The 14496-nt window shown below is 39.9% G+C and overlaps 1 protein-coding gene across 11 annotated transcripts in view; it reads right to left on the minus strand.

Moving 5' to 3' along the window:
- Nucleotides 1-278: 278 nt before the first annotated feature.
- Nucleotides 279-14496, minus strand: part of tanc1b (tetratricopeptide repeat, ankyrin repeat and coiled-coil containing 1b) — an 84732-nt gene continuing 70514 nt past the window's right edge. For 7 of the 11 annotated variants that reach the window (XM_067517071.1, XM_067517066.1, XM_067517070.1 and 4 more), the window contains 12 exons: nucleotides 12464-12700; nucleotides 12072-12257; nucleotides 11202-11280; nucleotides 6694-6827; nucleotides 6357-6480; nucleotides 6084-6259; nucleotides 5749-5881; nucleotides 5249-5278; nucleotides 5032-5123; nucleotides 4466-4612; nucleotides 3311-3411; nucleotides 279-3191 (listed from right to left, as the gene is read on the minus strand). In XM_067517071.1, the coding sequence (XP_067373172.1) occupies nucleotides 1610-3191; nucleotides 3311-3411; nucleotides 4466-4612; nucleotides 5032-5123; nucleotides 5249-5278; nucleotides 5749-5881; nucleotides 6084-6259; nucleotides 6357-6480; nucleotides 6694-6827; nucleotides 11202-11280; nucleotides 12072-12257; nucleotides 12464-12700 (3021 nt within the window). In that variant the 3' untranslated portion in view covers nucleotides 279-1609. The remainder of the gene's footprint in view (nucleotides 3192-3310; nucleotides 3412-4465; nucleotides 4613-5031; nucleotides 5124-5248; nucleotides 5279-5748; nucleotides 5882-6083; nucleotides 6260-6356; nucleotides 6481-6693; nucleotides 6828-11201; nucleotides 11281-12071; nucleotides 12258-12463; nucleotides 12701-14496) is intronic. The other 4 variants (XM_067517075.1, XM_067517068.1, XM_067517067.1 and 1 more) reach the window with 2 other exon arrangements.

A 14496-nucleotide genomic window follows, 5' to 3' on the forward strand; every position in this document is an offset into this window, starting at 1 on the left:
CTGGCCACCGATCAATATGCAGGACAGAGAGAACACTTAGACAACCTTTTTATTTTTTTTTTTAAAAGGAAGTCAACGGAACGACCTTCCACACATGGTGGATATGCTGTATCTATACAGTCTATAATAGAACAAGAACTGTACTTCATCAAAAATTTGTAACATTTTCGTGTGGTGTTCTGATGTAGTTGACTTATGTGGCACTGTGAATCGTTAAATTAATTTTTTGCAGTCTCTGAAAGGCTGTTTATATTAAATAATTAAAGCCAGCAGACCTGTTTGTTTTCTCCTCAGTGGGTCTTTATTTCTCTCTCCCATGGTGACTATGGCAGTAATGTTCTATAACAGTATGTGATCACAGCTAATAAAGCTCACAATACTGAAAACATGGCAACAATTGCATTTAACATACATAAAATAGAGCAGATGGCACTGTGCCCAAAGACCATGTTTTATAGATTACTTTTTACTCTCTAATATAAACAGCAATTGTAGCATGCACTTGCACTTAAAGTCATTGGGAATAAAAAAATGTCTTAGTAGCTGTGCAAAAATAACTATATAAAATATATTGCTTTTACAATTAACCAAGCCATTGGCACTGTAAATAAATTAAACTAGACAGCAAAAACAAGCGGATACAGAAAAGATTTCAATTTGATGTTAACAGTGATTTATATCATGTACAAACATATTTAACAAATGCTTTTTAGAACCTTTAACACCAACACTGTGCAAGTCAAAATACACAATTCTGAACTTGTCAATACACAGACTCAGACCTTCACTGAAAAGAAGGAAAAGTTAGTATTTATATAATATACACAAGGATCCATAATATCCTTTGTAAAACACAGGAATGCCCATCCTTTCTCATACGTTTACCGAGGAATTTCTTCTTGCTTTTACTAAATCCATGGACATAACGAAACACAGTTCAAACCTCATTTCCATTCACTCAAAACTAATAACATTAAGATGTAACTGATTATATTGTTTGAGCACTTGAGCAGCCTAACTGTATATAAAGTGCTGTCATGTTTTGTTTTGATAAGGACTGTATAGTATACGTGTCCTAATACTTCCTTCAGTGCAAAGTCTTCAGCTTGGCTGAATGGCGGCGACATGTTGTCATGTAACAGACGCTGACAGCCACAAGCGACAGGTTGGGAGGAGAGAAATCTGGAGCCTTCAGTACACTGCCTGCAGCCTGTACTCACACAGAAACAAACAGCTTGCATACGGTACTTCCTACAATGTCTAAAGACTGTTTTCTGTCTGAGCCTGTTCTAAAAATTTAAAACAGCTCCTCACTTTACGTGTGTGTGTGGGGGTGTACACTTGCTACTTAGTGAGGACCAAAAAAACCAAAAAAGTATGTTCCTTACAGACAGAGAGGACATATTTGGAAAGTGAGGACATTTTGGACAATCCTCACAACTTCAAAGGGCTGGTAAGACTTGGTCTTAGGGTTAGGATCAGGTTAGGGTTAGGCATTAAGTTGTGATGGTCATTATGTGAGTGTCCTCACAAAAATAGAAATCTGTGTGTGTTTGAGAGCATGCAAACATACGTGTGCAGGTATGTTTGAGAGAGATAACAAATATCTCTACACATTTGACTCTATAAAGGATCGCTTTGGTTTCATTGAAGCTACGTGAATGGCAGGATTATCTCGAGCTAGCCCTGTCTGCTTGGGTTTACTGTCCATGAAACTGTGCTGCATAGCCAGCACTGGCTTGGACTCTTTGTAACAATTGGAGGCTTGGCAGAATTTCTCTGTGAATTCCTTGGAATGCGTGCCATTTTGTAAGCTACTCATTGCCATAGCACCCTGAGACAGTGGAAGTTTGTGCTGGTCCTGGTAAGTGCTCACTGTTTTGGCGTAAGGCAGCTCACATTCGACTGGCTGCAGGCCCATTGCTGACATGCTGTGACATACCAGGCTGTCGGACGAGTGGTTCAGCCAGCTGCGGCTGGCAGGCTGGTGACTCTGCAGGCTGAGGTGCTGTGGATGTTGTACTTGCTGCTGCTGTTGTTGAAAGCGTGCCGTCTTGTCCATTATGCCCATGAAGGGTCTGGGTTTGTGTTCTGCTGCAGAGCTGGCTTGTTGGCTGTGCTTTGTTTTGGTACGGACATCAGGTCCCAGCTTGCCACTGTCTGACAGACTGCTGCTAGAAGCTAAGCTACTAGTAGAACTGGAAACACGCATGCTGTTGCTGTTGCTGTTGCCTCCCCCCTGAGAGCCTACTGGACCACATGTCCCTTCCTTTCCTGCATCACTGTGGGTTCCCTGGACACCAGGACTAGAGCAGGTCAAACCATCCAGTGAAGACGCAGAGTGGGCAGACAGCCTGTCTTGCCCCAGACCTTTGGAGCTGCTGCAGGATGTGTAGGAGGCCTGGGATGAATGATGGTTTTCGTCACAACTGTGAGTCAGGGAGGTGGAGGCCGCTGCCAGGGGCACGCGGTTCCCATACATGGGCTCATCAGCTGTGGGAGGCAGAGGGCTGATGTCGATGCCTGGTCCAGGCATCAGCATGCTGGACATGTGTCGGCTGGGTAAGGGACTGGAAGGAGCATACTGAGATTTGGGCCCTCCTGAGCGACCCCCCACAGCCCCTCCCCCTGCCTGCATGGAGCTCATATGCTGGTTTGTCTTGACTATTTGGGCCTGCTTGGTAGGCTGCAGAACCAGGCCCTGTTGGGCCAGTGCCTCCCGGTGCTCTCGAGAGAATCGGTGAGGGGGAAGCCTGCTGGGGCCTGGGGGTGAGTTGGGAGTCAGACTCTGATTCTGGTGTCCCATACTATTGCTGACAGGTTCAGAAGATAAAACTCTGCTGTAGGAATAACTGTTCTGTGCCCAACAGGCTTCAGCTGTCCTGTCATGCTGTGAGGCCTCCTCCACTTCTTCTTCTTCTTCTTCAGGTATGTCTCTTTGGCCTTCCACACTTTTAGCAAGGCTGTGTTCTGAAGGCTCCTCCTGTCCCTCGTCCTGCTCCTGGTCAGACTCGTGGCCTGCTGATGCCTGGCTGGAAGCAGCTGCAGCCCCAGCGATGACTCCTTTGGTTTGCATGCGCTGCATCTGCTTACACTCCTCCTCTACACGAGCCAGCAATCGTCTGATTTCCCGGTTATTAGGACACAGCTTGGCTGCTTCGTGCAGGTCAGCCAAGGCTGCCGTAAACTGCCTTTAGATGGGAGAGAAAAAGCACATAGACATTGGTACCAGATCCAGAACATATTACTTACAATAAGCTGGTCTGTCACATCTAAAGAAAAGGGTCTGGAGCTGGGCTAAATGGTTTACCTGCTGCTTCTTTTAGCTCTTGCACGAGCGTAGTAGGCCTCATACGATTTTGGTTTCAGCTCCAGTGCTTTTGTTGCAAATTCCTCAGCCATCCCAAAATCCTACAAAATGAGCAGAATAAATACATTTTTGTTAAGCATCAAAATGTCAAGTGATTGAGAGCTTAAAGTTAACTTTTAACACAAACCAGAATATTTAGAGGATGTCTTTACTGAACTTCTTATTGTTCTGTAGATAAATGCCATTAAACTTCCCATTGATTTCCCAATTTAAAAAAATCTATCTACTTTTAGCTGAAAAATGCCTCCAGATGACATCACTTGGCAAGACCCCTCAGTTCAGATTAAGTTATCTTGTTGCTCACACTGTGGAGTTGGTAATCATGGTCAACCTGCTTTTCCAGAGCTCCGCCAGATGACATCATCTGAACTAATGATAAAAAAAACTCCCCCAGGTCATGTCATGTAGAGGAGAAATATTTTTTAATATAGGGAAGTGAGAGGGAAGTTTAAAAGCGTTAATGTAGATTTACACCCTAAACTTAAGTTAAAATTTGGGGAAGTTGCCCTTTAACATACAGCTTAGTTTTATTCATATAAATTAAGTCTACATCATGTGTCCTTACTAATTACTAATTATGTCTTAATTCACTGGTTGGTTTTATAGATTAAAACCCAAATTAACAACTGATGTTAAACCAACACTTTTCATCTGTGAAGTGTTAAAATACCTGAACAGGCTCAGCCGCTGCACTGTACTACAAAGACAACCCCACTGTGCCTGTTTGACTCATATCTCTTGGTTTCATTATTTGATTAATGTTTTAATCAAAACAAGCTCAAAACAAGCAAGAGACACAACTGCTCAGGCACAATCAAACTCTGACCAAATGAGCAGGCGGGCTGGCAAATGCAGGAACCCATGTCCACACATGCTCAAATCACTCCACATTTTGTGGCCAAGGCAGATTTTTTCTTTTGTGTATAACATTTTATGCAAATTGGAAATACTTTCCTGAATAAAAGTCTGTTCTTAGTTGATATCCATCATTATGAGAAATAAAAATCTTTTATTGAAAGTCATTAAGGATTACGATTAAGCACTGGCCGAGGAACGAGGGGAAAAAAAGAATGATGTGACCCATGAGAGGCTTACATTGGTTTTTCTGCGACAGCGCGAAAGATTGAGGTACAGAGAGACTCTCAGGTCTTTGAATGCCTTCAGATCATCGCCAAAGCCTTCTCTAGGAAACTTCCTGAGGGCGTACTGGTACCTCTGGGCTGCCTCTTTCATCTTTCCTTTCTGGAGGACGAACAGAGCATGCAATAAGGACAATGACAGAACCAGGAGGAAGACAGGGGAGAGCAGCGTTATGCACCAGATACTCCCACAATAGCTGCTCTCTGGCTCGAGCCATTCTTTCTTATCAATCACACACACAACACACAAGCAAGCTCAAAGAACACACACGCACATGCACATGTGACAGGTCAGGCCTTCCTGCCACAAAACTCAATCTGTTAAATGTCAGTCATGGATATTGGCTCCTTTCATGGAACATACATTCATTTTCAACATTTTTTTGTATGTTTTGATCTTATTTATTTTTTTAAGTGACTTATTAATAGTCAATTTTGTCTCTTTTGGTAGCTTAGGAAACACTTCAGCAAAACTGAAGTGCTCTTTGTTGCTCAGTGATTTCGATGCCAGCTGCAGTTTACCTTGTAAAGTAGGTTTCCCTCCTCCATTAGCTTCTGAAGAAGAATAATTAGAATATCAGGTTTGGAAGTAGCCATGGCCCAAGCAGCATTCCCTGTGGGTGAAGAAAGTAAGGAGAGAAGTCAAGAGAGAAATGTTACGCTGTTGTTACTGGTGGCAACAGATGTTCTAATGTCCAGAGAATAAAGTGATCAGGGTAAAGTTACCTAAAGATTGTACCTGATCGATCGTAAGGTGATGTTCTGTTGCCTTAGTTTATTGAAAGCAGTTAAGAGGGAGAGAGTGAGGAGAAAAGAGGTCATGCAACAAAAGAAGTCATTTCTAGAGAAATGAAAATATGCTACAAAGTGCTTCGTGACAATATACAATTATGTGACTTTACTTAAAATAGCCTCGTATTTAACACAGAAAAAGCATGCAGGCTTAACCATGCTCCAAGGAAATGTTAAAGTTTTGCTACTTCATATTCATTCTTTATTCTGAGACAATGTGAATTCAGAGTGCAATGCAGATAAGCTGCAGACCCAGATAGCTCTATGACTGTCATTTAGGTGATAAGTCATATTCTTAAATTAGCAAAGCAGCTCATGAGGGAGAAGAGGAAGGGCACATGCGCATGTCTGTGTCTGCAGTTGGGTCACACTAGTCCTATGTTAGTACTAATTATTAGTAGCGTATTAGCTTACTATGCCATAATAAAATGTACAGTAAGTTCTTACCCAGCTTGGCCCCTTTCTTCAGCAAAGTCACTACCACCGATGTGTTCCGACAGCCTATGGCCCGGTCCAGAGGCCTCATCCCACTACAGTCCACATGCTCTATCACTGCTCCTCTCTCCACCAAGTACTGGACCTGCATTAGAACACAGAGAGCGTAATAAACACGTGACCATGTCAACAGTCAGAGGCAGCGTTAACGCAGTATGGTATGTGTTCTATAATGCCACGGGGAAGTTCTTGCTAAATGAAGAGTGTTGTGTTGTGTTGTATGCCAGGGAATGCACTGGTGATGTGTACTGGAATGTTGTCAACAAGCCTAAACGTATTACACTCACAATCTCTGCATCACCATAAAATGCAGCGAGGTCCAATGGAGTTCGTCCATTTTTGTCTGTGTGGTCGATGACCGCACCTTTCTCCACCAAAAACTGCACAACATTCTTATGTCCTTTCAAACATGCCCAGCTAAGGGGCGTCAGTCCCTCCTTGTCCATCGAAGTTAAAGATGCACCTTTTGGACAAACAGTAGTCAGTGAAAGCCTCATTTAAAAAGAAAAATGCATATTGAGTGAGATTACTGTGGAGTGTTCTGTGCTGTTGTAACCAACCTTTAGAAAGTAGAGAATCCACAGTGCTCAGGTGACCCTCACAGGCAGCCACCATAAGTAGGGTCCTGCCCTGTTTGTCGCTGATGTTAATGTCAGCACCATGCTGCAACAGCAGCTCTGCAATCTAGAAAACAGAAAAAAAAACAGTTGTGAAACATGTTAAAGAGCACAGAACTCACACAGACCTGGTATGTTAACGTAGCAGAGATCATGATCCTAAATTAACCAGAACAGGGTTCACTCTAAAGTCTGGACAACAGAATAAAGATTTAGAAGCAGAAAAGTCTTGCTGTGTTAAGGAAAGGTAGTTGACAAAGAGGCACTTAGTAGGTCTCACCTGCCAGTGTCCCTGCCTGACTGCGCAGAATAGAGGAGACACCCCCCTTCGGTTAACCTGCTGCACCACGGCCCCTTGCTCCAACAGCAAGATGCAAACCTCTATCTTCCCCCGCCCTGATGCTGCCGTCAAGGCTAAAGAGAGGAGAGAATAGAAAACACAGAGGAACAAGTTAGGGTAGAGCTACAGCGCAGTGGTGAGATAAGAGTGGAATTTAAACTGCTCCACTTAAGAACACTCAGCTGGAGAGGACACTGTATAGTCAACACGATAACAGTCTGCACACAGACTTCAGTAACCTACAAGAATGTGGAATAGGAACAGAGATAAATAGAGAGACGATGAGCAGAGAAATGCAGGCTAATGTTGGGTACTAATTAAGTTTCAAACAGACAATTATGTTATGCTTATTAAACTCATTAAATTTCTGCCTAAAGCTCCCTGGGTTTTGTACAGAGATATGAGAATTCAGTCATTTTATGCATCAGCTCACAAACATTAGACAACGAAGTCAAAAAATTCTCTAAAGCCCCCAGTTTTGCTTATATTTTGTAGCTTTTTCAGACTAAGCTTAACTGGAATTTACTCATTTTACTCAAAGTGGGGAAATGCGTTATTATTTTGTGCTCATATTTAGCTCTACAGTCACAACAGAGACAGATTCTCGAAATGGTTAATCAGTGGCTACTGATGTATGGCAGCAGATGGGTCGGTCTTAAATGAGTTGTCCAAACAGAGAAATCCACCGTAAGAATCACAACAGTTCTGCTCTCACATTCACCTCTGAGAGATTTAGGATGCTACTGAGCCCCCATAGCTGACTGACATCATCCATCTGGTTGAACAGTCATCAGAGCCAACAACCACACCCTCCATCTGCTCAGAATATGGATATCCTCAAACACAGCACGGTGAAGAACAACAACTGAACAGCTAAACTTAGGCTTTGATTGTAATCCTGGGAACAGTATTAGAATTACTGGAGGTGGTCCGGGGTTAAAATAAGCATACTATGACCAGCTGTACTGTTCATTGAATTTTTACCTGTTTTTCAACGCGTTTTGTTCTTAAAAGTTTTCTGTGCCAAGTCAATCCAATTATTTAATTGGGTGTAATCTAACCAACATTTTTCTCTGTTTAAGAACACTTGCGACTTCAGTATTATATAAAAACCCTGGCCTTTTCTTTCTTTTTTTCTAAGCTCTCAATCAGCCCCGACTCTGCTTTACACTGATTCTCCTCCAGTTCAAGTATAAAAGTGCCTTAACATTGTCTTGAGGAGACACAAAAACACTGCACTGTACACAAAGACTGGCCAAAAGACATTACACTTACATTTGACATTACATTTTATCGAAAGCTTTATGTATTAAAAAGTAACCTGGAACCATTTCACTAACGCTAATAAAACCTTTATTTATGTCAAAAATCACGTTTAAACATTGTTTGGGGTTTGTGAGTTTGGCCTTGCTAATGTAACAGCTGCTGAAGCTTTTAAGCTTTTGGTTTCTCGGGGTGTGTATAAACACCTGGATTAAGTCTGATTCATTGATCAACAAAGTATTAATTAAAAAAGGTTGCAGGCAACTTATAAAAGGCAAGACTGTGTAAAATAGTTTATTTTGCCTTGGGGATGTACTGTAGCAATTGCTAAGTAAAATAAAAATTCTATTTTCCCCGAGCGCACGTTCATACTTTTCTTTGCCATCACTTGCTCTACACAATGTTTTTCATTTAATATATTCCGAAACATTTCCTCACTGCTCTAGGTTGAAAGAAATATTGTAAATAGGTGACTTTACTTTTTGCAGGGCATTTATTTATTTAAATATGACTTCTTGTTGAATAGCCTGATAGTTTAGATGAAGAATCATTTCTACAAAAGCTGATTGAGAGAAACATCTTTATCAAAAATGTAAAAAAAGGTGCTAGTTTTGGTGCATACATATTGCTATCCCATACTGTACAGTATGGATGTTCTTACTCTTTGTATATATGGAAGGAAATAATAGAAGAAAACCAGGACCATCTGCCTCAGTAGGGAATCCAGAAAACTACAAAACTACCCTTTAAGAGCATTAATTTGTGCATTTAAGGCAGACTAACGTTACAAAAATAAAAGAAAAAGCATTAGAATTCAAACTGAACATCTAGAGCTGTGGGTAGCCAGTTTAGATGGAGCACTCAACGGAGAGCTACATTAGCATGAACAAACCAACTTGACAACTTGAAATGTACTGATCACTGTATAGTAAATCATGGAAGAGAAATAAACACGCATTAGCAAAATGATCATAAATCCTCACTCAAAATTCATGTTATCAAGTTTGCTGCCTTGACAACAAGTGTCACAAATACACAGACATACTCACTGGCTACTTTATTTGTTATTATTTTTGCAATGCCTATTGTAATGGTCTATACTCATCTGTAAATATTGTAGAGTAGAGAAGTAAAAATAAATCTGATAAGATGATATGAGTTCTGACAGATGACATTTTTTTCCAACAAAAGAATTTGTTCATCTGTCACCCAAACCAGTGATGTGTGTTCCCAACAGTGAGAAGGATTCTTGCAGTTAAATGACTTTTGTTTGCATAACGGCAAATAGTTCTGCATTCTACAAGGGGGGTTTAAAAGATAAAGTTTGCACAGATGTACAATCCAATCTGCCTCTATTTAAACACAAGAGACAGTGGATCTATTTGCATAGTGATGTAATATTCCACTAATTTTTAAATGTGAAATAAATTTTCACTGCGACAGGTTGTTATCTGAAAACTGTTTTAGAGACAATGATGAATAGCTGGTTTTTAGGGGGATATTTTAGGAACCTTGACAGTTTTGTTTTTTCTCTGCATCAGATTATAAAATCTGCAGAAAAAACAGAGATTTAATATACTGCTTATTGGAAATCATTTCTGTTTGTATCTAGTCATGATGAGCGGAGTCATTATTACTCCTCAATTTCTATGCGTAGTATACCAGTAAATCTTCATTGTTGGCAGAAGTTTTTTTTTTACGGAAAACACATTGGCGAAAAACATTATGGCGCCGACTGACCCATTTCCTATGAATACAGATTAGCCACGATCTTGTTTTAAATGAGTGCCTGGAGGGTACAAATATAACTGAATATGCAATTGTATGAAAGGTTTGAGAGTCAGCTGAGCACCTTCCTATTGCTACCTGTGATCTGCCATTTTATTAGTTTGGAAGGCATGCAGCGCTGACTGATTTAACTGCCACTTTGTAAACACGGAGGTGAATACTGAACTGCAGCTGGTAGTGGCTCTAATGTTTGTGAAAGTATAATTAAATAATTTAAAGCAATAGTCACAGCAAGCTAAGCTGTATATCAGGTTTATTAATCAATTTCTAAGCTTTAGACAAATATTATCGTTTCAACAGGTAACCAGACTGTGGATGACCTCTCCATGAACAGATTGACCTACATTTTAATAGCACTAAACCTTTAGTACTAAATCCTGATGGCTTACCACAGAGACAGACTATTATTAATACTCTTTTTATCTTTTGTGGTACAATCCTTCTTTTAAAAAAATGCTCAAACGACATCGCTCAAACATTCAAACTAGAAGGAGTGCAGTTTGAACATTTATAGCTCTAGATCAATAAACTCTCAGAGCAGAAGCTTACAGTACACTGACAATGAGAGACCTCGAATCATACAACATGTCTGAAACTCAAATCATTTTAGCACGTTTAACTTGTCACTGTAGTGCATACTACTGTATTGTCTATACGATCATGTGCAGGCAGTGCACCATGTAACATCTGCAATGATTGAAAAAGTCAAGATGCCTGGATCCTTCCAGAGTCCATGGTAATACTGCAAGGGTGGTCTTGCAGTCTATTGTGTCATTTTAGACAAAAAAGTGATTTTTTTTATAGTCATTAGCAACATCATTAGGTACACACATGCAATCTAATGCAGCATCTCTGCCATGATTCTATTTACGCAAGGTTATAACTTCTCAGTTTTTACGTTGAAACTGTCAGATAAGTGATAATTCTACTATTTTTATTACTGAGGCGATAGCGGTTGGTGGGGTCATACTGGAGTGCATTATATTAAATTATGGTTTAACTGTTGGCACCCACATTCATTTTACTATTGGTGGCCAAAACATTAGAACAACCTGTTAATGTAATTCACTCATATCAAATAAATGACAGCATACTGTACCTCATATCATCACTTTAATGGGTATACTGTACCTAACTGACTAGGAATGCATAGTCAGTTACTGGCTTACCAGTTACTGACTGTTTAGAGCAAATGCTGTGTTGACTAAATAGAAACCCACATGACAACAGTAAGTAATGCTTTTACCAGAAAACCTGGAACAGCCAGCATTACAGAGAGCATTACTGCAAAGACCTTCCCCTGTATCGTGCGATCACAGCAGTGGGGTCCAGAATGCTAAAACAGCAGGTGTTAATACAAGAGCCACATACTGCAAATAAGATGGATGAAAACATACCTGTCTCTCCCCACAGAGTGTCGTACCCATCAACTTGCACAGCATGCTCATTATTCAAAGCCAGCAAGCTGCTCACAACCTGCCAAAAAAGAAACTTAGATTAATGGCATACTATTTCAGCATAAGATTTCAAATAAAGCTTAAGAGGTTATAGAACATAATAATCATGTAGCTGAGTACTGACAAAAAAAGCAGAAATTATTTCTAATTAATCACAGCAGACTAGAGAACTGCTGGTGCCTGAGCCACCAAGAGATTACGTGAGTTGAGTCCAATCTGATTAATAGTTGAACTTTAACAGGGTCTCTTTCTACAAGTAGGCTGAGAGCTTAGCTTGGCCCAGTTCTGTTATTCTGATGTGGGCCTCGGGATCCCATCCCAGCTAATGAGAAAGCCAAAATAAACCCTGAGTCAACATAACACCTGTGCCGTTGAAAGCACGGCACTATGATCCATCTCTGAATCCTGTTTTCAGACAGACAGGGACAAATACCACTTCAAAGTTAAGGGGGGCTATCATCATTTAGAACAACATGAGCTCAGATTTTATTTTTGTTTCCTCTGAAACTAAGGATAAAATCTATAAAATCCTTGTTGAAGGTTGTGAGGAGCATGTGTATTTCCGGGGACAAGAAACAGAGAGAGAAAAAAAAAAAAAGATATTCTAAGGAAAAGGCCACACAATTGGCTGTTTGGTGAATTTTATTTGTGGACCAAAAGCAGACTTTTGTTATCATCTCATTAGGTGGGCGTTAAAAACCTCAGCCAAGTTTCTTTATCAAACCCTTACAGGTTCAATAATCTTCATTATATGTGTAGAAACTTGTGTGGGTTAATTGTGTGTGAAGGAAAATAATGCGTCTGTCAGACCTGTGTGTGTCCCATGCTGGAGGCTGCTATCAAAGCCTGCTGCAGAGCTTTGTTCTTCACAGCGCAGTCCTGCTGTGGCTCCTGAGCACTCCAGTCCAGCTCCAGCAAGTACTGGATAATCTCTGGGTGTCCTCGAAGAGCGGCATGGACCAATGCACACTGACCACTCTTATCCACATGATTAACCTGGCAGCAACACAATAGTCTTGGTTTTATGGCACAGAATGACAAGCACCATGGCCTTGCATAAATCTACTGCATGGTGAGGTGGGCAAGCAAAGTCTGTGCAGGTAAACATGGTTTTAGTCTAAAGACGTTCGGACTCTATGACACAGTGGATAGTTCTATATTCTTAATAATATAATAGTTGGTCATAAAAGCAGGCTCCTCACCTTGGTACCCCTCTTGGAGAGCAGCATGACTAATCCCAAGTGTCCTGCAGCAGATGCAAAGCTGAGAGGGTTCATGCCATTTTCAGACACTACATCTACACTGGCACCAAATTCAAGCAGCAGGGAGGCAATTTCCTGGTGACCAAGGTGGCACTGAACACAAAGCACTGGTGCATTATTCAGGACCTCCGTACGATAATTCACATTTGCCCCTCCAAGCATCAGCAGACGGCTCACCTGATTGTACAAATAAAAATAAAAACAGGGACAGCTGGTGTGGGAACAGTGTTATCAAAGTATAACTCTACCATCTGTGTTCTGGTATCAAACAGTGTCCAGTAGTTTTTTTCTGAGACAACAGAAGATGCCTTTTAATGTTTCTTAGAACTTAAATCAATTGAAGGACATCACTTTTTTTTAAACCGGATTATGACTTTAAAGGGTTTGCAGATATACCTTTGTCCATGACTAATTTAAACAGCTGTACTTGGATTTAAAAAATTTAGGATCTTTCCCAAAGCTTATATTGTCTCAGTCTAATCTTGAGATTTTTCTTCAAGTAAAGGTCAGAAACCAAATCAACACAATCAATGAGAAATGCTTAGCCAAACAGAACCACAGAGCCAAGTGAATATTTGACTACAGAAATTAAATCTGTGTGTTATTTGTTGGATCCTCTGAAAAGAATTAACAGTGGTTGTCTATTTTCCCTCAGAGAAGAGGAAAAGGTCATTTGAGTGATGGTATACAAAATACCATAATACAAACAGACAGTGAGGATGACAAGTACTGAAAGTAATGTTAGTGAAAAATGCAAATGCAGGATGATTTAGCTTCAAGCGAGAACACTTATTTTGGACATAATAGCTTTTTCAAGCAAATTATTTTCTCTCCACTCAAACACGACTGGAGTATAATATAAAAGGAGGAAGAAACAAGTTCTACTACTAACATTAACATGTGTCAAACTAGTGATTATATAAACTTATATAAATATAAATAAAAATCATTACAGTACCCTTGTGGGGTTGTAAAAAATCATTAGTAATATTAAGGGGTCAAAAGAATATCCTAAAACCACATTAATAAAAAAAAAAAAAAAAAAGATAAAAATGTATCTTACTCTTTCCCATTTTTTCTATCTAAGCACACGTTTCATCAGTTATCTTCTTCCCAATTTCGTCAAACATGTTTTAATTTTCCCTGTGGCTTATATGAGCCTGAAAATACCTGGCAATATCTCAAGCATAACTAGGCAATCTCTGTGTGTAATAAGGAAAGGACTATATAGTCTGCAAATTGAGCCACAAGATGTGAGTATTATCACAACAATGATACAAACCGAATGTACTGGCTCTGTTTAACCAACCAAATAAGTTGTTGGCATTCAATGTAATCCAACCAAACAATGTTAATTAACTAATAGTGTTTAAATGCCGGCACACTGATCTATGTAATGTCACATATTATTTTCACATAAGCAACAACAAAACATGGTATCTGTAAAAAATTTAAATAAAATTTATTTTTCGAAAATGTGAAATTTAAGAAATGTTAAATATGAAAGGTTAAACGTTTATTACTAAATAAATGTTAAATGGTATGAGAAAATGTCAAAGGTCTGGAAAATAGTTAAACTATTTGATTCTAATTCAATTCAATTCCATTCAACTTTATTTATACAGCGCCAATTCATAACAAAGTCCTCTCAAGGCACTCTACAGAATAAAGTCAAGACTATAAAGATGTATAGAGAGAACCCAACAACTGCCCCTTGAGCAAGCCCTAGGCAACAGTGGAAACTCAGTCCAACATTACTTATTTATGTATTTGTTTAGCCTTTGTGGTAATGGCATTTGCTCGTTGAATTACAGAAAAACACATAACCATGAACTGTGGTAACAGCAGGATGCATCATTCTGAGTTAATGCGCATCTTTCATGGCAGTTTTGTTATTATTAATTGTTAGTCTGGGCATTTACAACTTAACTGCTATCTGAACAATCACAAAGGCACTCAGGGAGGACATCAGA

Source organism: Channa argus, chromosome 9, assembly GCF_033026475.1.
Source record: "Channa argus isolate prfri chromosome 9, Channa argus male v1.0, whole genome shotgun sequence".
Lineage (NCBI taxonomy): Eukaryota > Metazoa > Chordata > Actinopteri > Anabantiformes > Channidae > Channa > Channa argus.